This window comes from Lepidochelys kempii, chromosome 3 (assembly GCF_965140265.1).
Source record: "Lepidochelys kempii isolate rLepKem1 chromosome 3, rLepKem1.hap2, whole genome shotgun sequence".
NCBI lineage: Eukaryota > Metazoa > Chordata > Testudines > Cheloniidae > Lepidochelys > Lepidochelys kempii.
Window position 1 is genome coordinate 69,192,206 of NC_133258.1, and position 25,688 is coordinate 69,217,893.

The 25,688-nt window shown below is 41.0% G+C and overlaps 1 protein-coding gene across 6 annotated transcripts in view; it reads right to left on the reverse strand.

The window, feature by feature from the left end:
* The window catches only part of MDN1 (midasin AAA ATPase 1), a 163,298-nt gene that overhangs the window by 109,233 nt on the left and 28,377 nt on the right, over positions 1-25,688 (reverse strand). For all 6 annotated transcript variants that reach the window (XR_012157991.1, XM_073336750.1, XM_073336749.1 and 3 more), the window contains 14 exons: positions 22,432-22,625; positions 17,814-17,895; positions 16,195-16,290; positions 14,273-14,385; positions 13,444-13,592; positions 13,303-13,363; positions 12,544-12,755; positions 10,356-10,459; positions 9,441-9,585; positions 6,732-6,828; positions 4,275-4,388; positions 2,272-2,419; positions 1,982-2,092; positions 775-926 (listed from right to left, as the gene is read on the reverse strand). Coding sequence is in view for 5 of the 6 variants with exons in the window: in XM_073336750.1 (XP_073192851.1) it covers positions 775-926; positions 1,982-2,092; positions 2,272-2,419; positions 4,275-4,388; positions 6,732-6,828; positions 9,441-9,585; positions 10,356-10,459; positions 12,544-12,755; positions 13,303-13,363; positions 13,444-13,592; positions 14,273-14,385; positions 16,195-16,290; positions 17,814-17,895; positions 22,432-22,625 (1,778 nt within the window). In the remaining variant the exon portion in view is untranslated. The remainder of the gene's footprint in view (positions 1-774; positions 927-1,981; positions 2,093-2,271; positions 2,420-4,274; positions 4,389-6,731; positions 6,829-9,440; positions 9,586-10,355; positions 10,460-12,543; positions 12,756-13,302; positions 13,364-13,443; positions 13,593-14,272; positions 14,386-16,194; positions 16,291-17,813; positions 17,896-22,431; positions 22,626-25,688) is intronic.

Here is a 25,688-nt window from a genome sequence, read left to right on the forward strand (position 1 = left end):
AATCAGAGGCTGGTCGATATCAGCACTGAAACTATTTTTATACCAAGCTTTATAGGGCTTAAGTGGGACTGTACATGACAAAATTTAGGCTGTTTAAGGACAATGAAAGAAAAGCTGGTTTCATATCCTCTCAAGCATGCAGATAACTGGACTACAGTAGAACCTCAGAGTTATGAACACCGTTTGTAAAACTGAACAAAACGTTATGGGGGTTATTTCAAAAGTTTACAACTGAACATTGACTTAATACAGATTTGAAACTTTACTATGCAGAAGAAAAATGCCGCTTTCCCTCTATTTTTTAGTAGTTTACATTTAACACAGTACTGTACTGTATTTGCTTTTTTTTGGTCTCTGCTGCTGCCTGATTGCGTACTTCTGGTTCCAAATGAGGTGTGTAGTTGACCGGTCAGTTCGTAACTCTGGTGTTTGTAACTTTGAGGTTCTACTGTACTTATGCTCTTGTCTTAGAATACTAAGAACAAGTGACGTGCACACGCCCCCCACAACTGCTAGCTACTGGTCAAAGGTCATTCTTGTAGCTCGGCATGCAATTCCTACAGTAGGCTTTCTGCAGGTCAGTCATGAAGGAGAATTATTCCTCTCAGAAGAAGCGTCTCATCATTTTTTAATGTTAACGCATATTTTAATCTATTAAGATTTAAGGGGCAACATTAAGTATAGAAATATAATAGAGGTAGGTAACCTCAATTACAGAATTGTATGTTATCTTTTTAATTTTGTATTCTGACACAAAAATTTAAACAAACATACCCTGCAGACACAACTCTGACAATGTCTTTCAGATTAAGTTTAACAGAAGAAGTTAGTACATAAGTCTCATCTATCACAGGTTCCTTATCCCCCACTGAAATCCAGTAACCTTCTATTTGTACAGCTCTCCCTCCTTGGGGCTCTGGTAGTGGCTGAAAAACAGGATAGAAATAACAGATTATACAAATGTGTTTCATATTGTTTTCTAACAGCAGCAGCTATTTTTGCACTACTATAGCATCATCCATAAAAAGCAATTTACAGACATTAGCTTAATCCTCAGCACTCCTGTGAGGTATGTATTATCCCCATTTTACAGATTTGAATCCAAGGAAGAGAAGGTGACTCGTCTAAAGTCAAGAATCTGTGCAGAGCTGTGAACAGAACCCCAGGTCCTCTGACTCCCAGTTCTGGACTTTAATGTGACATGCTATTCTGAAAAGTGACTTGTAGGAATTTCTTGAACTGAGGGGGTTACTTATTTTTATTTCATCGTTACTGGAGAGTTGTTAATTTCTAGCATCAAAACATCTCTCTAAGGAATTTAATCCCTGTATACGAACTTTCAAAATAGCTCTTCATTCACCACTTTCTTCAGAAAGTCTAAATTGAAGTCACTATGTAGTGTTGCAATAGGGCCTACTCTGGCAAGCAATGAAGCCCACAAAGTCAAGAAAGAACTATTAATGTTTTAAATGACAATATTTTGTATTTCAGCCCTGCAAGTTCACTCTGTGCTCCAAGAATCAACCTGGATTCTCCCTCTTCAAGATGAAGCTCAGATTTTTGCTTCATTAGAGCACAAGCCTTTTCCATACCAATGTGTATTGCCCCTTATGTTAAAACAAAAGAAAACAAAAAAAAAACCCAGCAAGTTCCTCCCCAACCTCTACTTCAGAATTAGAGTCATCACTATTAAAGTTGGTCTGGTCATTCTCTGAAATTTGGCAAGATTCAGTCATATGCAAGTTCTCCACATCCTTTCAATGTTTTCAGATGAAAGAATAAGTCAGCTAAGAAAATACCATGCTTAAACCATATAGTTCAAGTTAAATGAAATAACATTTTATCAGAAACGACCAATAGGATAAAGTTTAAATGTTTGAGAACTTTTAAAATTACTAAAGCATGATCAACAAGGGAAAATGTATTTAAAAACAATCTTCCTGATAACATTAAACATCCCAAAATATTCAGAAGTTCCTACCTGCTTAAGGAGGCTTTTGATGTTGCCAGAGACAATATGCTGGCAAATTAGCTTCTGAACTATCGGGTGAGAAACTCTGTCAAGCTGTGTCAGGAAGCCCAAGCAAAAGCCCTACAAAAATAAAGTTATTTTCTATTGTGAAGTGAAAATTTCTTTAAGCTTTATTTTTTAAGGCATTTGTTTGATATCTGATGCCCCTAGAAAATATGATTTTCCTTGTATTCCTTTACCCAAGTAGATTGTGTATTGAACACACACTTAGGAACAAAATCACACAGAAAGATCATTACCTCATACAGTGAGCGCTGTATGTTTTTACATGGATTAGATGCTGCAAATCTCAAAGCCCTGCAAAGTGTACGAAGGCTGTAGTGAGGTCTATGGCCAGTCCCATCCACCAATTTTGCTTCTGTCTCTTTTCTCACAGATAAATAGAAGCTACAAAATAAAGAGTTAAACCAGTTACTTATTTGTATTCAGGCCAGCGGACAACAATTCCGAGCCCCAGGGCAGAACAGTCAATGGTCTGCCGAGAAAGTGATGGCTGAGGTTTACGACACTACTTTTTATCCTATTGATAACACATTAGGACTCAATATGCGTAAATTGTGGCATTGCTTGATCTAGTTAACTTTTTTTTCCCCAGTTACAGCACCAGTATTAAACAAATTGTGAGCCTAAATATAAGCTATAGAATTTGTTATTTTGAATGATACAGTTAAATTAAATAAATACATTATGAAATTAATTAATATATAAAACTAATTAATATATAAAACATTTAAAGAAGCACAAAGTAAGAAAACACCTGAAGTATCAAGTAGGCTAATTAAACACCTAATCGTGATTCATGTGCAATCTAAAGACCAGGAAAGAAACTGATATACAAGATGTAACTGAATATGACTAACAAAGTTAAAATGTACAATACTTGTGCTGCTGATGCTGTGGGACATCAACACCCAGAGCAATGAGGAGACAGCAGACATTGTGCGCCACATCAACCAGGAGATCTCCAAGGAGAGGGAAAACCTGCACCTCGTTCCCTGGTTGAGCGGTGGAGGTGGCCCCTCATCCTGTGCTCGAGACAGCAGCTAGCTCGTCAGCCAGTGCTAGCAGCAGCAGAAGGGGGAGGGTGGGCGCTAATCCCAGCTGCCTCTCGGCAAACAGAGAGGCTCCATTGGGTGGCTGAACTTGCTGGCTTGTGTCTGGTGAGGAGCTGCAGCCCCGGGGGAGGAAATCTGGTAGCACAGAAGGAGCTTGTTCCTCTTTAAAGTATCCCTGTCCTCAGACCCGCAGCCGTAGAGACAGCATGGCAGGCACAGCAGCCAGAGGAGGCAGCAAGCTCCGCAGTTCCCAAGCTGCTGTTGCTGAAGCTCTGCCAGACTAGCTGGGTGCGGCAGTGCTCTGGCAAACTGTTACTGTCACAATGAGGGATGGCGCTCTGTACAGCACAGCAGGATTTCTATCTTAATTTTTATTAAAAAGTATGTATCTATCCCATCCGCCTGGGCCCTTTTAAATCACCAGACCCCTGGCGATCCCTTTCCTTGCCCTGACCCCGGCCCCCGTTGGCAGGCCAGTTTGTGTTTCATCGTTACTGAAGAGTTGATAATCTCTAGCATCAAAACATCTCTCTAAGGGATTTAATCCCTGTATAGGAATATTCAAAATAGCCTCTTCATTCACCACTTTCCTTGGAAGGTCTAAATTGAAGTCAGCACGCAGTGTTGCAATAGGGCCTACTCTGGCAGGCAATGAAGCCCAAAAAGTCAAGAAAGAACTATTAATGTTTTAAATGACAATATTTTGTATTTCAGGGAGATAACCTGGTTTGCCATGTATCACTAGGTATTCACAAAGTCCTCTGAACAGATACTTTAGATTGCCCCAAAAAACTGAACTGCAGAAATTTAGCACGTTGGAGGCAACACGCCTGCTCTAAAGGAAAGAGGTTCTGTGGCAGGCAAGCAAACCATCCCCACAACTGACACACAATGATATTCTGAAGTAGCCGCCCCTTCTAACCTCTCAGATGGAGGAAAGAATTAAAGCAATAATTCTCTCTAACTGGTAATGTCAATAAACTACTTTTTGGAATGAGGATGGAAGAAAGGAAGACAAACAGCAATAAAAGGTAACATACAAGTAGTCCTAGAATAAGGAGGTTGGGTGTCATTCTTCAAGAACCTAGGGTGGGAGAGACTAATATAAAAAATTGTAGGCTGTAATTATGTATTTTCATTTGCAGCTTATTCCACTGAGGCTTCATAAAAATGTAAATATAACCTACTTCATGATTCCTTGTACTGTGTTTTTGCTCACATTCAAGCCTTTCAGATAGTCCATGATAAGAATGAGCAAGTCTCCTTCATTCTGCAGTTCTTCTACATAAAGTTCAGTAAACCTACGAGAAAAATTAAGCTATAACACTTAGACATCTGCCTGCTGATGATAAAACAGACACTCTGAAATTTCATTATGGCCCAGTTAATCTCTCACAGAACATATAATGCTCAAAATATAGCATAAGCAGCAAATCAAATATTGATTTGTTTGCCAACATAAAGATTTATTGACTTGATATACAAATACCAACTGAACTGAAGCAGAGAATAATATGTAACTACAGGCTAAGTACTACATTGCTTAAGGACAAAGTATCAATATCTGTATTGTTTTATACAGTCTACCAAGTTCAACTCACAATACGAGAAACATGCTTTTAAAAGGAGTTTGTGGTACAGAGCTCCAGACAGCAGTTACTGAATATTAAAGTATTGGCACAGCAAGAGGGCTTTTGAAAACTGATTCTCTATATTAATCACTCAACTGCTGTGAAATATACCACACATCCAATTTTTGTGCTGTCAAGCTTACCTCGCATATTCCCTCTTTTCATAATGGAGCAACCATTTAAATAGAGAAAAACAACTCATCAAGATAAAAAGGAAACAAAGCAGCTACATTAGCAGCAAAGTATCTACTTTAAATTTAGCTACTGAAGTGGAGTTCTAAGCCACTCCAAAAATGGCAGTAATGGGATTTCATGTTCATTGTCTCACTGACTGTGCATTAATTATGCTTACCAAGTATAAAAATAGCATTTCTGATTGTTTAGTCCTGGAAACTCATCCTGGGATCTGAGAATCAAGTTGGGTTCTTTGCATCTCATACATCACTGCTAACAATGGTTCTGCAGGCCAAAGTAGGCCAGCTACATTTGTAAAATTCCATTGCCTTTACTGATTTTGGAAAAATGTAATTTACTGGAACTTAAAATAAGCAATTCTGACTATAATGCAAAAGGTGAAATTTACTCCAGCTCTCTCTTTCTCTCTTATTGCTATTAGCTCTGCAAAGCTAATAGCAACAAAACCTTATTTTTGTCACTAGTGACAGCAGATGATTAACTACACACAGTGAACAGATCTCCTGAGTAAGCAGTGAAGATTTTCACGTGGTCACTTTTCAGAGTGGTATAAATTTTGTATAAGTTTCCTGACAATCAGCAGGGAAATTGCATGAGAAAGACACAGCAGGTCCAGAACTTAGCACTCACCAGGTGATGTCAGGTGTGTTACACTAGAGAAAGAAATTCTCTCAGACCCACTTTTCCCCAGCCCCAGTGGTCCTTTGAGTCCCAAATATTCCAGGTATCACACATCCACTCCCATGTCCAACTAACCTTCCTCCAACTTTTGAAGACTAAATATATAGCTCTTTGTACAGCCCATCAACACTGCTAAGTTAACAAGAATGATTACTAGAGGACTGTGAAGCATTTGCCTTTATTATTCCCAAGAGGCACAGAGCATGCTGCTACAGCCTCTTGACAACTTACATTTAAGGAAGGACTCCTAAAGAGTAACATTCTATACTATTTCGAGACCAGCTCTTTAGGTTCTGCATCAGCAGAACAGTAGTTTCCTCCTGCTATTCAATCAACATTCTTCAACTGTCTGATAACAAACACCTCTCAGAATGACAGGTTTCAGAATGGTAGCTGTGTGTCACGGAGTGTGGGGGAGTCCAGGTCTTGCACCCCCTCTTCCTGGGTTCACCATGACTCTCAGCCAGCCAGTAAAACAGAAGGTTTATTGGACAATAGGAACAGAGTCTAAAACAGAGCTTGTGGGTACAACCAGGACCCCTCAGTCAAGTCCCTCTGGGGGGCAGGGAGCTTAGACCCCAGCCTTGGGGGTTCCCTGAGTTCCACCACCCAGCACAAAACTGAAACTAAAACCCCTCCAGCAGGCTCTCTCCTCCAGCCTTTGTCCAGTTTCCCGGGCAGAGGTGTTACCTTCCCCCGCCCCCTCCTAGCTCAGGTTACAGGCTCTCAGGTATCCCATCCCCAATGAAACTCCCCAGCCACATTCCCAAGTCAACACTCCCCCCCACCCTACTGCCTCACACCGTGTTAGTCTGTATCAGCAAAAATAACGAGGCGTCCTTGTGGCACCTTAGAGACTAACAAATTTATTTGGGCATAAGCTTTCGTGGGGTAAAACCCACTTCAGCAGATGCACGGAGTGAAAAATACAGTAAGAAGAATATATATTATTTTATGTGCTATAATATATATTCTTCTTACTTTATTTTTGTTAGTCTCTAAGGCATCTCTCAGAATGTCTGTCTCCTGGGGCTTCAAGCACAGATGTTGTACCATTCATGTTGACTCATGAAACTAGTCAAATTCCAAAACAGACAGCAACTTTAACTATTTTACAATCCATTCATTTTTTTTAACCTGTTTCTTATTCCTGGGGGTAGATTTCTCTTTCCAACATCCGTAGCTGGATTCATACAGGCAAACAAACGAAAACCAGGATGACGCACCAGAGGTTCTAAAAAGAAAAATAAAGATGTTTCCCTTCTATTCACAAACACAAAAATGCAAACCAAAACACTATAATGTAAATCAAAGACATTTCTTGGTTAATCCAAAACAGTTTAAGTCCCCCTCCTCTCTACCACTCATTGCTATCCTGCATCCTCTTTTAACTACAATGCCACTGTTTAAGACTTTAGCGATTCACCTGGTCTGGTGAGTTAGGACATATCTACAACCTTGGGGTAATGACCACTACAGGGGATGTGATTTCTAAAGTGCACTGGCATGTTGTGCATTAATTAGTCCATGTAGACCCTGTAGGTGTACACTAAAAGTTCCCTAATACTAGCACTTTAATCTAGTACTTTTAGTGCACACCAGTAGGGTCCACAGTTAGGGAAGGATCACCTAGCAAGCCAGAGGCAGAGCTGGGAACTGTAGCCAGGTCATCACAGTCTCAGTCCAGTATGCTATACACTATACTGTCTGCCCAATGTACGGAGTTCCTTCTGCATCACCTCTAGAGACATGAAATTCTTATTCAGGGATGCTCCAGACATCTGTTCAAAAAGAGAGGCTAAGAGCAAGAGCAACAGCAATTTCTGAAGACTGAAGACACTGGGCCCTTCATGTAAGTACTACTTCTCCTCTCACATAAAGAAGTGAAGTCATACTGCCAGTGCATTTGCCTTTCACTCCTTATGGAGGAAAAATTCTGCAATGATTATTTTAAGCTATATGGGAGGGGGAGTTGGCCAATTCAGATGACTTTGTTGCTACAGAACAGTGAGAAGCACTGTTATGTAAACTGGCAGCTGCATTCTGCATGAGTTGATGTTTGCATGGTCTTCAAGCTAAACCACAAGAACAGCACACAGCTGTAATCTAATCCAGAAGTGAAATAACTTTAACCGGGCTCTATACTAGGAAAGATGTGGACAAACTGGAAAGAGTCCAGAAAAGAGCAAAAAAATAAAATAAAATAAAATTCATGGAGGATTCTGGCGACCAGATCTGCATGCAATATTCAAGATAGGGGCGTATCATGGATTTATATACGGGCATTATGATATTTACTGTCTTATTATCTATCCCTTACCTAATGGTTCCTAACATTCTGTTAGCTTTTTTGACTGCCATTGCACATTGAGCAGATGTTTTCAGAGAACTATGCACAGTGACGCCAAGATCTTTCTTGAGTGGTAACAGCTAATTTAGACCACATCATTTTGTACATACAGTTGGGATTGTGTTTTCCAAAATGCATTACTTTGCATTTTTCAACGCTAAGTTTCATCTGCCATTTTGTTGTCCGGTCACTCAGTTTTGTGAGATCCCTTTGTAACTCTTCACATTCTGCTTTGGACTTAACTATCTTTTTGTATCATCTGTAGTTTTGTATCATCTGCAAATTTGCCACCTCACTGTTTTCCCCTTTTTTCCAGATCATTTATGAATATGTTGAACAGCACTGGCCCCAGTACAGATCCTTGGGGGACACCACTATTTACCTCTCTCCATTCTGAAAACTGACCATTTATTCCTATCCTTTATTTCCTGCCTTTTAACCAGTTACTGATCCAAGAGAGGACCTTCCCTCTTACTCCATGACTGCTTACTTTGCTTAAGAGCCTTAGGTGAGGGACCTTGCCAAAGGCTTTCTGAAAGTCCAAATACACTATATCAACTGGATCACCCTTGTCCACATGTTTGTTGAGCCCCTCAAAGAATTCTAATAGATTGGTGAGGCATGTTCCCTTTACAAAACCCATATTGACTCTTTTCCAACAAATTGTATTCATCTGTGTGTCTGATAATTCTATTCTTTAATATAGTTTCAACCAATTTGTGTGGTACTCAAGTTAGGCTTATCAGCCTAAAAAAATGGTGTCACATTAGCTATCCTCCAGCCACCTGGTACAGAAACTGATTTAAGAGATACATACCATAGTAGGACTAGTAATGGGCTTAATCCTCAGAAAGAGAAATTTAGGTTAGATATTAGGAAAAGCTTTCCACCTATAAGGGAAGTTAAGCTCTAGAATAGACTTCTAAGGGAGGTAATGGACTCCCTATCATTGGAGGTTTTTAAGAACAGGTTGGACAAACACATGTCAGAGCTGGTCTAGCCTCAGAGCAGGGGCTGGATTTGATGACATCCCTTCCAATCATAAATTTTATGGTTCTATTAATGTTTGTAATGGTGACAAGAGGATACATACTTTTCTCTTAAACAGCCAGTCTCAGCCTTCCAGTAAAACAGATGGAAAAAAGCACTTGTGGCCTCAGCTACTAGGTGGATATTCTGAACCAGTCAATAACGGAACAGGATCCCAACGTTGCACATCAAAGTAACAAAACACATGGGCATTACCCTACAGATTACTTCCACTACTTCAGGATCGCTTCTGCCACATCATCTTATTCAAGTCCTGATCTTAGCTAGACACTTGCAGTCAAGCTTCACTACCCACCAAGTATGACAGAGCTGAATGTCATCAGCATTCTGGTGCCACTGCAATCCAAACCATCTCATATGTCCCACAATTTGCCTTACATACACACTTATAAAGTACATTGTTGCCAGACACCAAAGTACAGCACAAACAAACATACTAATAGTACCTGTGTCTCCTCTGTCTAGTAACACCAGTGAGCCAGATGATCCTTCTAGCAAGCCACTCAGGCATTCTAAAGTCTCTGCTGAAGCCAAATTAATCTCATCCAGTAAAATCCACTCTCCTTTCTTCACCGCTTGTGCCAGAGTACCCTAAAAAGTGGAACCCATTCAATGTTAGCTATTTAACGTTGAGGATATACGAAACATCTGGTGAAGCTGTGAACACGAATTACACCCTATCTTGTAATCTGTGGATTGTCTAGATGAATGGAAAAATCAAATTCCACTTCAGTGAGAGCTGTACCTCTCAGTAAGATTTTTTTTTTTTAAATTAAATGACTTGTCAAGAATTTAGACAACTCAAATATACTTTGAATGTACACTATTAATAAAGTTAATAAAATTACAAGGAACAATAATTTACAACATCAACAAGAATTTGGGAAATGATAACAACTAAAAATCTAATGCAATTCACTTGAACCATTTATAAAAGTCTTTGTAGATACTTGAAGCTAAAAATACAAAATTATGATTATCTAGATATTCTGTTGGAAAATTTAGTGCAGTCATTTATCCCGCTAAACCTGATTTTCAGCTCAAGTTTTCCCAAAGTTGCTTTTCTAACATGGTGCACCAGAACTGACGATATGAGCATTATTGATATTCTCGTGTCAAAGCAAGTATAGCTTTCATCAGACCATCAATATGTTGCTTTACAACCAAACAAACTCTTTCTAGCCATCCCAGCCTCAAGGAAAAATAGTGCATCCAAGTCCACACCACCACTGTTTGTAAAGTTTTTGCTTCATAAAAAGACTTGTCAGTACACCTAATTATCTTATAATATTGGTTAATTGTAACTGTAAATACTGCCCCCCACTTTCCTAGCCCAATGTCATATTTAAATATCTAAATACCTCTACAAATGCAAACACCAGAAAATTTTCTGTCATTTTCATCTGTTGATGGGCATGGTTAAGTCTAAGACCAAATGCTTCCCACTTTTCTTTCAGTGGTGAGCCTACAAGAAAAACAAATTTGATTTTTGTAACATCAGAATGATGGCATAAAACACATTGCTATAACACTGAATTTTGTGAAGCCACTGCAGCCATGGAATATAATGCAATAAGATGGAGCTTAGCTGAACTCATAAGGAGAAGAAAATACTCAAGTTTTGCAGTTTAGATCCCATGAATTAAAACAAGGAACTGTTATAGTTTTGTTCAAATGCATTTTTAAAATGTTCTAAGAGCTTAAAATTGTATTTCATGAGTATAATCAACCTGCTATTCATGCAAAAGTCTCCCAGCTTAGGAGCAGCCTCTTGCCAGTGATGAGCTGCCAGAAGCTCAAGAACCAGTTCCTTCACTCGCTCCGGGTCTTCAGCAGCACTTCGGCAGCACGTCCTTCAGTCCCTCCGGGTCTTCAGCAGCACTGAAGGACCCGCCGCCAAAATGCCGCCAAAGACCCGGAACGAATGAAGGACCCGCCGCTGAAGTGCCACCGAAGACTCGGAGTGCCGTCGGGTCAGTAAAAATTCACATGGGAGCCTCCCCAGCCGAGAGCTCAGGCGGGACAGACAGGACGGTCCCGCAGGCCACATCCTGTCCGTCCCGCCTGAGCTTCCCCACCCCTTAAACAACCGGTTCTAAACAGGCTTCAAAATTTAACAACTGGTTCATGTGAACCGGTGCAAACTGGCTCCAGCTCACCACTGCCTCTTGCTGACACATTCAATAGTATCAGAAATAATGTACTTTCCAATCCAGTGAGACAGTAAGTGGTGCTGCAGGAAATGATGTAATCTGCAAAACCTATTTGGGGAGGGAGGAAATTGAGAATAAACACTCTTGTAACTGAATGGGGTCCACAAACTAGGTTTCTTGATGATATTCTAATACTGTTACTCATCCGTCATAATGTCTGGTTTTTGATCAAGTCACTGCCTGAGGTAAGAGTGTTCATCACAATGTCGGACGTGGTTAGCTTTGTAAGTTTTATTTTCTATTGTGCATTACTTTTCATTTGCATTGGGACTTCAATCACGTTTTTTTTTTTTTTTGTCTTTGAGGATTATTAACACTCCCCTGAAAGCCAATCAATTATTTAAACCTATATCAGAATCTAGTTAGTTTAATCTGTGCTCTGCTGAAGCAGGAAAGGTCTTTAACACTCCCCTGAAGAATGCTCACCCCCGTTTAGGCTAGTGCTTTCTTTAGTACCTGCATAGCTGAGGAGAACCAGCTAAAGGAAGGGCAAGAAAATGTACATAATTAATTCAGTTTGGCCCGCACCAAATGAAAGTTAAAATTATTATTATTAATTATATGTATTACTATAGTGTGCAGCAGCCCCAGTCATGAACCAGGACCCCATAGTGCTAGGCGCTGTACAAAAACAGAACAAAAAATGGTCCACATCCCAGACAGCTTACAATTTAAGTGCAAGACAAAAGCCAATAGATGGACAGACAAACTAACAGACGGGGCAGAGCAAGAGAACTACAAGACATTTTTCAGCATGATAGGCAGTGGTCTCAGCACACCAGTGGCCTATCGGTTGTCAAGTTTTCTGTAGGCATGACAGCACAGGGAAGTTTTAAGGAAGGATCTGTTCGAGGACAATGAGGTAGCCTTGCAGATGTTTATGAGAAGCTCCTCCTAAGTATGAGGGCAGCATAGGAAGAAGCATGGAAGAGCTTGTTTGAAAATTGAACAAGTGGGTGATGGAGGCTGGCATCACGGCCTGATAAATAGTGGATGTCTCGATTTCGATAGCTACTGAGAGATGATAGGTAAGGTGGTGAGAGGCTGTGACGGGCCTTGGAAGTGAAGACAAGCAGTTTATGTTTGATGCGCTAGAGAAGGGGAAGCCGGTGGAGGGATGCAAAGAGAGGAGTGACCTGATCAAAGCGACAGGCTTGGAAAACGATCACTAGAGCAGCATTTTAAATAGATAAGAAGAGAGGGCCAAGATTGCATTTGCAAGGCCAGAGAAGATGAAGTTGTGCAAATCAGCAGACAAGGAACTGACCACCACAACTTTTACCTTCTGCAACAGTTAACTGTTGATGATGAGTGCTTGCTTAGGTTGAATTCTTACCTGATGTGTTTTCTTTTGCTTCCTTATTAATGGCAGATTTGTGAACATGCTGCATTAATTTGAGTAGATCATGCCAACGTTTCTGTCTGTAACACGTCTGGATATGACCCAAGAAAGTTTGATTTTGCTTCCTGGAAAACGTCTGAGAGAAGAGTTCCTCAAAAGACTCTCGTAAGGGCAGCCAAATCAATTTGTTATCCACTGGTTTATAGCTGTGCAGGACCAAGAGAGAAATTAGTTACTTGTTTCATGGCCAAATGCCAGCTCCCCTCTGCTCCTGTGAAATTTGACAAAATTTGTGTCCCTGAACTGCAGATGTTATGAGGTCACATAGAAATTCAGAACAAACAATTATAAACTAAGGTTTATTAGATTTGAAATGGCAAATGCATACATGCTCCTTAGAAAGCGATTTTATACTAACCGTACGGCTCTAATAGGCAATCCACCCTCGCTACTATCAGCCAAAATACCTAGTAGATATTTCGATAACTATATATACTAGGCAAGTTTGGCTTTTTATTTTAGCAGCTGTGGCTTGCACACTTGTCCACAGAACTTAATTAAGCCATTTAAGAGCACAAGCTCTTGAATGCGAGTGGTGATAGCAGGATTCCTGCTCACTGAAACACCTACTTGGTTACCCATTTTTATAAGTTACACTATAGTTCAGTTGTGTTTATAATCAAATATGCTTGAATGAAAGCTTGCTTTAATACATTTTCAGTCCATTCTATATCAACTAATTCAACGACTCACCCCCCAAGCAGATCTGCAGTGTCACTCTGTTGGTTCATATTGATAACCCTCAAATGGTGTCCTTGAAACAAAAGAAAAAGTCATCATTTGTGTATTTTCTATTGCCTCTGTACAAAGTGGAATATTTATACTTTATTATACCTGTAATATGAGCAAGGTATTGGACAGTCGAGGTTTTGCCAGTTCCTGTTTCACCCACCAACAGCACAGGCTCTCCTTTGTCAACACACATCGCAAGCTGTTCAATCAGTACCGAAGATGGGCGTGTGGCAGCAAAGTTTTGCTTCTCCCTGCCAAGCCAGAGAAAGCAGCTGTTAAGGACAAGGTACCTCAAGAAACTCTCACTTCAATTTTAATTTTTTTCCCCTTAGGGTTGCAACTAAAGTTTTGACTTTTAAATAAGAAAATATGTCTAACAAAAACAGTTCCAAGATGTGCGTTTAAATACCAGATTAGACACACCAGTGTTTGTTTTCTCTATTTACAACTCAGAAATCTAGACTTTTTCGTTAACAACTTTTTATTGATTATATTAAAGAAATTTGGGCTTCTCACAAGAATCCTTGGTTTTTACACTTCCCTCTTCCCTACCACCTGATTACTGCCACCAAAACAGCTTTCATTGCTACATCCTTCAAATGATCCCTTCACCAAGTCAGATTTGCTGTTGTCACCACTCAACACCTTCCCAGATATTTCCAGCTCTAGCCTGATTTCAGGATATTCTAATTTAAAAGGTACAGAGAATCTCCATCCTTCGTTTGTTAGAGATGCCATGCTGACATCTCAGTCCTGATATAAGATTCTGATATCAAAACAAACAGCCTTCTTCTTTTGCTTAAAATGATGTTGTCAGACTCCCTTAACATGCAACTTTTATACTTTAGCTTTCAATACGTTCGACTCCAACATAAAATGTATAGCTCCCAGGGAAAAAGGTACAGGAAGGGTGAACTACAGTCATCTTTACCTTTGTATAAGAAGTGCCTGAGTTTGCTTCCGCAAGAGCCGCACTCTTCCCACAGCGACTTCATGTTCCCTTATTAGAATTTCTGGTTTATGAAGCTGACAATAGAACTCTGCCTAAATAGAAAGCACCATTATTTCCACTGTATATCATAATTCTGCCTGATACTTTATGCAAAGAACATAGCCTGTACGTTTTCTGTTCCTCTAGTATCATTGTGTAACAAGCTCATTTGCTCATGAACACATTTTGAATCCTCATCACTTAGAAGACTTAAGAATCTTCCAAGTTCCACTCCTTCCTCCCAATGGTCCTTTTTCATTGGACAAGTATTGATTTCTCTCTGTACTTCTTATGGAACCTATGTCATTATGGGTCTATTTTGTCAATCTCTTTGCTAATCAATTACTTAAACCTGTATCAGAATCTAATTAGTTTAACGTGTGCTCTGCTGAAGCAGGAAAGCAAACAGCTTTTTGGGTGAGGCATAATATTATTTGTGTATACAGGCACTGAGTGGGATGTCTGTCTCAATAGGATATTCATGGCAGTTACAGATTCTTCTGTTCCTATACTTAAACAATGGGGAATGAGGGAAGTGAACAGAAAAATCTGTATATATATATTTGACATTTTGAATTCTTCTCAAAGATCTTCTAAAGTTTTCATTCATTAAAGAAGGCTGCAAAGGAGGGATACTGTCAACTTTGGGGTAAAGGATGGAGATAGGAAGAGAGGAAGATCACACTTTTATCTGAAAATGTTGTAAGTTATCCAAGTAAATCATCAGTGAAAGACTAGAGGAAACACACTTTCTGTTTGCTTTGTGCATCTGACAGTGCTAATCAACTTCACTGTTTTATAGATCGTCAGTTGGCCTTTGTTTCTCATTCATTAGCATGATGAGAACACCTGCACACTGATCTGGAAGGAGTTCACATTTATACTCTTCCCCAGGCACAGGCATGGGAAGTAGAGGCGCGGAGGTGCTGCAGTACCCCCAGGTTTTATGCAGGGTCCCGGCTGCGCACGCGGGGTCCCAGCTGCCAGCCCCACTCCTGGCCATGCATGCGGGGTCCCGCATCATGGCTGCTGGCCCCATGCCCAGGGGTCCCAGCTGCCGGCCCCCCTCCCAGCCGTGCATGTGGGGTCCCAGCTGCCAGTGCCACACACGGGACTCTGCTACTGGCCCTGCGCCTGCCCCCAGCCATGGACCCAACCTCAGCCCCCTCATCCATGTCCTTGTCCCCTACTCCTGGAGACACAACCCTGCTCCCAGCCTCAGCCTGGGGGAGGCGGGGAGGGAGGGGGGGTGTCGGCACGAGGTAAAAAGTTTGGGGATAGTTCTGCTGGCTTTCAACCCCCCCCATAAAAAGCATTTAAGCGCCACTGTCCCCAGGCCCTTTAAAAGAGGCTTTAGTGGCAAGGCTGAAACTATAACTGGAGAGTCAAAAAGCAGTCATGAGCACAGACAGGAAGGGGAAGAGGGAGCCCAAGTATGTGCTGCTGCTCTTGGGCCCTGTTCTAAGACGATTCTAAACATCAGCTGAACAGCAGGGAAAAAAAGAATTTTTAAAAATTTAGTCTAAGAAGTGTAAAGCCTGGATATTCTTAAATTAGTCATTTCCAAAAAATTCAAATACACTATCTGTCCTTTTAAGGAGGGTCTCTAAGACTAATATTACTTTAATACCTAGACTGAGAAGCATTCTTATACATACATTTTTTCAAACTGTATCTATCCTAAAAAGCTAAAACAGCATCAGCGTCAGCATTTTGTTGCACATGAATAACCAGTTTTACTTATGCCTGTAACTATGAAATTAAATGGTTTCATCCAGGCAAAAAGTCATCTTTTACCATTCATTTATTGAACAATTTAGAATATTTTAAATAAAGGCCACGCTAACCGTTTCTCAATATACCTTTTTCTTGGAAATGTTTAGTTTGCTTCCAATAATTTCTGCCATTTTCTGCCTGCTCCCTTGCTTGGACAGCATAGCTGTGAAACAGTCTAATGCCTGTCAAAGGAAAAAAACACCACCACATTTTCAATTAATATGTTGTAACTTGACAGTAATCACGACACTTCACGTACCCTGGGCCTTATCAAGAGCTCACTGAAGTCAGTAGGATTCTTTTTATTGATTTTAGTGGACTTTGGATCTGACCCCATGTGTCCAACTACACAAAGTTCAGAAAGAACCCTAAAAACCCTGTAATTACTTAAAATAACATTTCTATACCTGGGAGTGTCACAGCTTTAGAATCTTCTTGGGTGATAAGCATCTCCTCATGGGTCACAAGATACTACACCTTAAAGCTACCTCCGAGGCATGATTGGACAATACCAGTTCTACATAACAAGCCAGGTTAATACATAGGGAAAATTCCACATTTGGAGAAAGGAAACCATTTTTAATCACTTGCCAAAAAAAACAAATGACATTTGAAATGGCTGAGGAATTTGAAATGTTAGAGTAAGTCTTGTAATGGAAAAGCACAGGTGAGGTTCAAAGGTGTGTTACACATGGCATCACCTCCACATACCTGCTTCTATGGATACACACAGAAGCATGTGATAAATTTAATATTTAAATTTAAATTTAAAATTTAATAGACCTGTGAAATAAAGTTACAACAGGCTACCACTGTATCACTTGCCCACAAATTCATCTCCCAAGGACTTACTCTAACATTGCAAATCTCTTGGCAACTTCAAAGAGCAACCAATCTTTATTTTTTTAAATGAGCCAGGAAATGCATCTTTACTATACCAAAACATGTAACCCATCACCACCCCAGGCCAAGGGTAAAAAACCTGTCCTGAGCTGCCCAGTAAGCAATTCTAAATATAAGCATCACAGCCTTAAAGTATCAGCAATGCCAAAAACAGAATCTTGTCATCATGGGAGAGGGAAGGTCTGCCTCTTCCTGATGAGCTCAGTGTTTGCATATAGCCCTGGAGGTGCCCCAGGCTATCAGACTTTAAAACAACATTTTTTTGTTTAAAAAACAGGCTGCTTTGAGAGGTGTTTTACATGTATTCGTTTTAATTTCTCCCTTCCTTTGAGTCCTGCATAAGTTGGATTTAGAAGTTGGATAAAGGCCTCTGGGTCATAGGTGGGGGATATATTACCACCATTTTTAAAGAAAAGACATTAAAATATTCCTAAAGTTGTGTTTTTGTAGCACATAGGATGCACTAATGGCACGCATTTGAGATGATATACATAACACATAACTTTGCCACTCACCAGCAATGTGCCATCCCAAACTCACACCACTAAAACTTACGTCACACCACCATTCCAGTAAGTTGATCAGAGAGAAATTCAGTATGTTACTACACAAAGACCTTTTCCAGGTCCAAGATGTCTAAGACCATAGGGATGCCTATGGGCTCTGTTACTGCATCCATCACTCCAACTAGAATCTGTTCAAGGCAGCACTATTTTTTTAAAATGAGTCTTGCTTTATGCCTTAAGGGCCAACACCAACATCCTTAGTGAACAACTGTAAAATGGATTAAGTCTTACTGTACCTCCTGAAAAATATTCACTGCAGTAGTTGAGGAAGAGCTGTCAAAGTTGTAGGCAATCCTGCCGCACCAATTCAATAAATCTCTAAGACAAGAGAGAGAGGAAGCCATATGTTGGGTACAGCTGAACAGTAATACACAACTCTTCTTTCCTCAATTCAGTCCAATTACTCTCCCTGCTGGTAACTAGATTTTATTTTCATTCAGATTTCATTTTACTTTTTAAATGTACACATGAAGGTATCACAGAAGTGGGATGTGTACTCCAAAGTGCAAATGACTACAGTAGAACCTCAGAGTTACGAACACCTCGGGAATGGAGATTGTTTGTAACTCTGGCCATGTCTACATCAACGCTGCTGTGATCGATGCAGTGGGGGTTGATTTAGTGCAGTGGTGGGCAACCTGTGGCCCGTGGGCCACAGGCGGCCCACCACTGATTTACTGGGTCTAGTGAAGACCCGCTAAATCAACTGCAGAGAGCTCTCTGGTCAACTCCGGTACTCCACTGGAATGAGAGGAGTAAGTTAAATTGACGGGAGAGCATCTCCCATTGATGCAGTGTGGTGTACACGCCACAGTAAATCGACCTAATCTACGTAGCTGGAGTAGCATAATTTAGGTCAATTTATCCCCGTAGTGTAGACAAGGCCTCTGAAATGTTCGTAACTCTGAACAAAATGTTATGGTTGTTCTTTCAGAAGTTTACTACTGAACATTGACTTAATACAGCTTTGAAACTTTACTATGCAGAAGAAAAACGATGCTTTCCCTTTTTTTAGCAGTTTACCTTTAACACAGTACTGTACTGTATTTGTTTTTTTTTTTTCTTTCTTTCTTTTTTTTTGGTCTCTGCTGCTGCCTGATTCCGTATTGTTAGTTCCAAATGAGGCCTTTGGTTTACTGCTCAGTTCATAACTTCGGTTTTTGTAGCTGTGCGGTTCTACTGTACTTAAAGAGCCACAATGTCTATTTTGGCAAAGTACTAGCAAACTATCAGAAACAGCCAGACATACATACCACATTAACAATTCCAGATAAACAAAGTTATTACAAAAAGCTTGCTTTTGTAATTGAGTAATTTATAAGGAAAATCTTTTCAAAGCTCAAGTTGCTTGCCAAAACCTCATTCCTTCTGAACTTCAGAATAAAGCAAACATGTTTCTGATGACAATGTTCATGACTAATATTAAGCGCGCAAATGGCTATGTTTTTAATAAAGGCCATTTCTATCACACTCCAAGGCTACTCTGCACTACCATATATCTAGTATTTGCATATTTTTTCATGAAATAATACTGATTATATAACTCAGTACAACTATCTTCGGTGCTTGATGTGAGAAGAAAGAGGAAAATCCAACAATCTACTCTGCATTTTGTCATCATTAGACAGGCCAAAAAAGAATTTGAAGCGCAACTAGCCAAAGACTCAAATACTAACATAAAAAAAAAGCGTACATCAGAAGCAGGAAGCCTTCTAAACAATCAGTGGGACCACTGGATGATTGAGTGCTAAAGGAGTGCTCCAGGAAGATAAGGCCATTGGAGAAAAACTGAATTAATTCTTTGCATCAGTCTTCACTACAGAGGATGTGAGGGAGATTCCCAAACCTGAGCCATTCTTTTTAAGATGACAAATCTGATGAACTGTCCCAGATTGAGGTGTCATTAGAGGAGGTTTTGGAGCAAATTGATAAAAAGTAATAAGTCACCAGGACCAGATGGTATTCACAAAAGAGTTCTGAAGGAACTCATATATGAAACTGCAGAACTACTAACTGTGGTATGTAACTATCATTTAAATCAGCTTCTGTAGCAGATGACTGGAGGACAGCTAATGTGACGCCAATTTTTTGAGGCTATTCTGGCTACTAAAGGCCAGTAAGCCTAACTCAGTAAAAGGCAAATTAGTTGAAACTATATTAAAGAACAGAATTATCAGAAACACAGATGAATACAATTTGTTGGGGAAGAGTCAACATGGCTTTTGTAAAGGGAAATTATGCCTCAACAATCTATCAGAATTCTTCAAGGGAGTCAAACAAACATGCGGACAAAGAGGGTTGAGTGGATTTAATGTATTTAAGACTTTCAGAAAGCCTTTGACAAGGTCCCTCACCAAAGGCTCTTAAGCAAACTAAGCAGTCATGGAATAAGAGGGAAGGCTCGCTCATGGATCAGTAACCGTTTAAAAGAAAAGAAACAAAGGGTAGAAATAAATGGTTAGTTTTTGCAATGGAAAGAGGTAAATAGTGGTGTCCCCAGGGGTCTGTACTAGAACCAGTGCTGTTCAACATATTTAAAAATGATCTGGAAAAGGGGGTAAACAGTGAGGTGGAAAAATTTGAAGATGATACAAAATTACTCAAGATAGTTAAGTCCAAAGCAAACTGCAAAGATCTCACAAAGGGATCTCACAAAACTGGGTGACTGAACAATAAAATGGCAGATAAAATTCAATGTTGATATATGCAAAGTAATGCATTTTGGAAATTTCAACTATGCATACAAAATCATGGGGTCTAAATTAGCTGTTACCACCCAAGAAAGAGATCTTGGAGTCATTTTGGATAGTTCTCTAAAAACATTTGCTCAACGCACAGAGGCAGTCAAAAAAGTGACCAGAATGTTAGGAACCATTAGGAAAGGGATAGATAATAAGAAAGAAAATATCATAATGTCTCTATATAAATCCATGGTAGGCCACACCTTAAATACTGTGCGCAGATGTGGTTCCTCCATCTTAAAAAAGATATATCAGAAATGGAAAAGGCATAGAAAAGGGCAAAAAAAATTATTAGGGGTATGGAACAGCTTCCATGTCAGGAGAGATTAAAAAGACTGGAATTTTCAAATTTGGAAAAGAGACAACTAAGAGGGGATATGATAGTGGTCTATAAAATCATGACTGGTGTGAAGAAAGTGAATAAGGAAGTGTTATTTACCCCTTCACATAACAGAAGAACCAGGGGGTCACCAAATGAAAATAGGCAGCAGGTTTAAAACAAACAAAGGGAAGTACTTCTTCACACAACGCACAGTCAACTCATTGCCAGGGGATGCTGTGAAGGCTAAAACTATAACAGGGTTCAAAAAAGAACTAGATAAGTTCATGGATAGGTCCATCAATGGCTATTAGCCAGGATGGTCAGGGATGCAACCCTATGCTCTGAGTGTCCCTACCCTCTGTTTGCCAGAGCTGGAAATGGACAACAGGGGAGGGATTACTTGATGACTGCCTGTTCTATTCATTCCCTCTGAAGCACCTGGCATTGACCACTGTCAGAAGACAGGATACCGAGCTACATGAACCATTGGTCTGACTCACTAAGGCTGTTCTTATGTCACAAAAAGCCATAAAATAATTGTATGCTACAGGATTGGCTTCTTTGAGCAAACTATAGATTAGAATGCCATAAACAATTGCTTAACACCAAGATGCACTAATCTCATGTGCAAATAAAGAATACAGCTGAAAAAATATTTATTAGTTACCCCTTAATCTCATTTGTGTCCCTTTTCAACAAGAAGTTTTAGTTGTAATTAGCAAATCTTACCTACTAGACCAGAGGTGGGCAACAACGGCCCGCAGGCCACATCCGGCCCGTGGGCCCATCCTGCCCGGTCCTTGAGCTCCCCGCCGGACAGGCTAGCCCCCAGCCCCCCCCTGCTGTTCCCCGTCCCCCACAGCTACAGTGCCACGCGGGCAGCAGCATGTCTGGCTCCGGCTGGGCGGCACGGCTGCCAGATATAATGCTCTGAGCGCCACGGTAAGGGGACCGGAGGTGCCAGGGGGCAGTCAGGGGACAGGGTGCAGTTGGATAGGTGTGGGAGTCCCGGGGGGGCCTGTCAGCTGATGGTTGGATGGGGCAGAGGTTCTGGGGCGGGCTGGAAAGGCGTGGAAGTCCCGGGGGGCCTGTCAAAGGGCAGGGCTGTGGATAGGGATCGGGGCAGTCAGGGGACAGGGAGCAGGGGGGCGGTTAGAAGCGGGGGGTCCCAGGACAGGACAGTCAGGGGACAAGAAGCAGGGGAGTTGAATGGGTCAGTGGTTCCTCGGGGAGCAGTCAGGGGGTGGGAAGTGGGAGAGGGCGGATAGGGGGCGGGGCCAGGCTGTTTGGAGAGGCACAGCCTTCTCTACCCAGCCCTCCATAGAGTTTTGCAACCCCAATGTGGTCCTCGAGCCAAAAAGTTTGCCCACCCCTGTACTAGACCTTATACATTTTGCTAAAATAGGCATTGAGAAATATCCCTGTGGCTTTATATTAAATTCTTATTTCTGACCCCTTGATCCCAAGATGTTCAAATCATTCAGGACATTTTACATTTAATCAAAATTATGCAGTCAATCTTGCATAGTAGTTATATTCCACACTACACAAGAAAGTGAAGTTCTACATCCTTTGGATTCAGAGTTCCAGAGGGCTACAAAGCATTAAAAATGACTTTAAAACAAACAAAAGAATGACAGAATTTTCCAAGACTATTAATTTTTTAACTTATGTTTCATAATGTTAATGGTTTTTCCCCAAGGAAAAAACCACAAACCAAGCCAAGTTTACTGTAAACTTTCACTCGCTGGCTAAATATTCTCTGAATAAATGTGTAAGGGACAAACCTACCTCAGAGATAGTTCTCTTCCCTCCAGATTTGGCCTTTTGTTTTCTTTTCTCATTTCTGATGTATCTTCCACTCCCTGCTCACAGGCAGGAAAACTGATTTCTGTTGTCTGATGCTTGTCTCCAGTCAGCTGAATATAAATGTCTAGTAGACAATCAGTCACAGCAGCAAGGTTGGGGTATCTGCCCTGAAGAATCTGACAAACAGAAATTGCAATCTGTATAAACTCAGAAGCCAACTACTGGTCATGCAAGTTTTATTAGGATATACTCAGATAATCACTCCCCAAGAGGCCAAGTTACAAAGACCAGTAAGGGGGGATCCAGTCTTAAAAAGAAGCTAAGTACTTTTGTAGCCTATAAAAATGATGAAGCAAGAGGAAGACCAAGGACAGAATAGGCCTGTTACTCAACGAGGGGGGAAAGAAAACAACAGAACATGTGGAAATGGCAGAGGTGCTTAATGACTCCTTTGTTTCGGTTTTCACCGAAGTTGGTGGCGATTGGACGTCTAATATAGTGAATGCCAGTGAAAATGAGGTAGGATCAGAGTCTAAAATAGGGAAAGACCAAGTCAAAAATTACTTAGACAAGTTAGATGTCTTCAAATCACATGGGCCTGATGAAATGCATCCTAGAATACTCAAGGAGCTGACTGAGGAGATATCTGAGCCATTAGCAGTTATCTTTGAAAAGTCGTGGAAGACAGGAGACATTCCAAAGACTGGAAAAGGGCAAATATAGTGCTCATCTATAAAATGGGAAATAAGGACAACCTGGGGAATTACAGACCAGTCAGCTTAACTTCTGTAACTGAAAGATAATGGAGCAAATAATTAAGCAATCAATTTGCAAACACCTAGAAGATAATAAGGTGATAAATAACATTCAGCATGGATTTGTCAAGAACACATTGTGTCAAACCAACCTGATAGCTTTCTTTGACAGGGTAACAAGCCTTGTGGACTGGGGGGGGAAGGGGTAGATGTGGTATATCTTGACTTTAGTAAGGCTTTCGATGCTGTCTCGAATGACCTTCTCATAAACAAACTAGGGAAATACAACCTAGATGGAGCTACTATAAGATGGGTGCATAACTGGTTGGAAAATTGTTCCCAGAGAATAATCATCAGTGGTTCACAGTCATGCTGGAAGGGCATAACGAGTGGGATCCTGCAGGGATCTGTTCTGGGTCCGGTTCTGTTCAGTATCTTCATCAATGATTTAGATAATGGCTTAAAGAGTACACTTATAAAATCTGCGGATGATACCAAGCTGGGAGGGGTTGCAACTGCTTTGGAGGATAGAATTAAAACTCAAAATGATCTGGAAAAACTGGAGAAATGATCTTAAGTAAATAGGATGAAATTCAATATGGACAAATGCAAAGTACTTCACTTAGGAAGGAACAATCAGTTGCACACATACAAAATGGGAAATGACTACCTAGGAAGGAGTACTGCGGAAAGGGATCTGGATCACAAGCTAAATAGGAGTCAACAGTGTAACGCTGCTTCAAAAAAAAAAAAAAAAAAGCAAACATACTTCTGGGATGTATTAGCAGGAATATGGTAAGCAAGACACGAGAAATAATTTTTCCGCTCTACTCCATGGTGATTAGGCCTCAACTGGAGCATTGTGTCCAGTTCTGGGCACCACATTTCAGGAAAGATGTAGACAAATTGGAGAAAGTCCAGAGAAAAGCAACAAAAATTATTAAAAGATCTAGAAAATATGACCTATGAGGGAAGACTGAAAAAACTGGATTTGTTTAGTCTGGAGAAGAGAAGATTGAGAGGGGACATAACAGTTTTCAAGTGCATAAAAGATTGTTACAAGGAGGAGAGAGAAAAATTGTTCTTCTTAACCTCTGAGGATAGGACAAGAAGCAATGGGCTAAAATTGCAGCAAGGGAGGTTTAGGTTGGACATTAGGAAAAACTTCCGAACTGTCTAAGTGGTTAAGCACTGGAATAAATTGCCTAAGGAGGCTGTGGAATCTCCATTATTGGGGATTTTTAAGAGCAAGTTGGACAAACATCTGTCAGGGGTGGTCTAGATAATACTTAGTTCCGCCTTGAGTGCAGGGGACTGGACTTGAGTGCAGGGGATGACCTCTCAAGGTCCCTTTCAGTTCTATGATGCTTGCTTATGTTATACAGAACTGTGTTGAAATGTAAGTACAGTAGATTCTGCTTAATAGAAACTTGGATATTAACAACTTCCAGTTAATAACAATGTTTTGCCAGGAACCAATCCCGTCCGATTGATTTTAATGTAAATGGGGTTTGGATATTGGCAACAGCATGCTGCTTATTAGCCGTATTTTTGAGAAAAAAGGATCCACCTTCAGGCAAGTTTGTAGGGATGCAGCCCCACAAGGAAGCACTGGGATGGGCCGAGCACACTGCATGCAGGTTTGCAGAGCTGCAGATAGGGAAGCAAGTGCTGAGACCTGCCTTCCCTGGCTGCAGCAGTGCAAATGAGCCTGTGGCTGGTGCTCAGCTGGTCCCATAGCTTCCTTCTGGGATGGCAGCTTGCAAACCTGCACATAGGGACCACACAGGAGATGATAGGCTGTGGGCTGGGAGAGGAGGCTGCAGGCAGAGTGGGAGGAAGCAGCTGCAGCCCAGATGCCAGAGCTGCATGGTACCTCTCCCAGTACCTGCACTCTCCCGACTACACCCTGTCAGGGCACTCCATATAGGGAAGAAAGTGCTGGGACATGCTGAGCCAAAGGATGCAGAGAGAGGTACTGTGCAGCTCCATGAGCCCCCAGTACACCTATTCCCTGGAAAACCCTGGTATTCGGGCTGCTGCCCCCCTCCTTGTTGCTGTCTGCCCACAAGCAGGTTTGTGGGCTGCACCCAGGGAAGGCACATCCCAGCATTTCCTTCCCTGGCTGCTGCCTCAGAAAGCTACTTTCTGCTTATTAGCAATTGTTGGACAATAGCAACTTTTTGCTGGCAACCAAGAGGTTGCTAACAAACGGAATCTACTCTAGGCCCAAAAATCGGTTTCCTAAAATCAGGCTTGACAACAGTCAAACGAGGCCTGGTAGAAGATGGGTCAAGTGAAGTGAGACAATTCAGAGGCAAGTTAGAGATAAATTAGGGCATAACCCCAGGTCATGTTGTGAAATGCGATGGGGAGGGTCCCAGAACCTGGGCTCCAGCCCAAACCCAAATGCCTGCACCACAATTTTACAGCCCTGCAAGCCTGAATCAGCTGACACGGGCCAGCCATGGATGTTTAACTGCA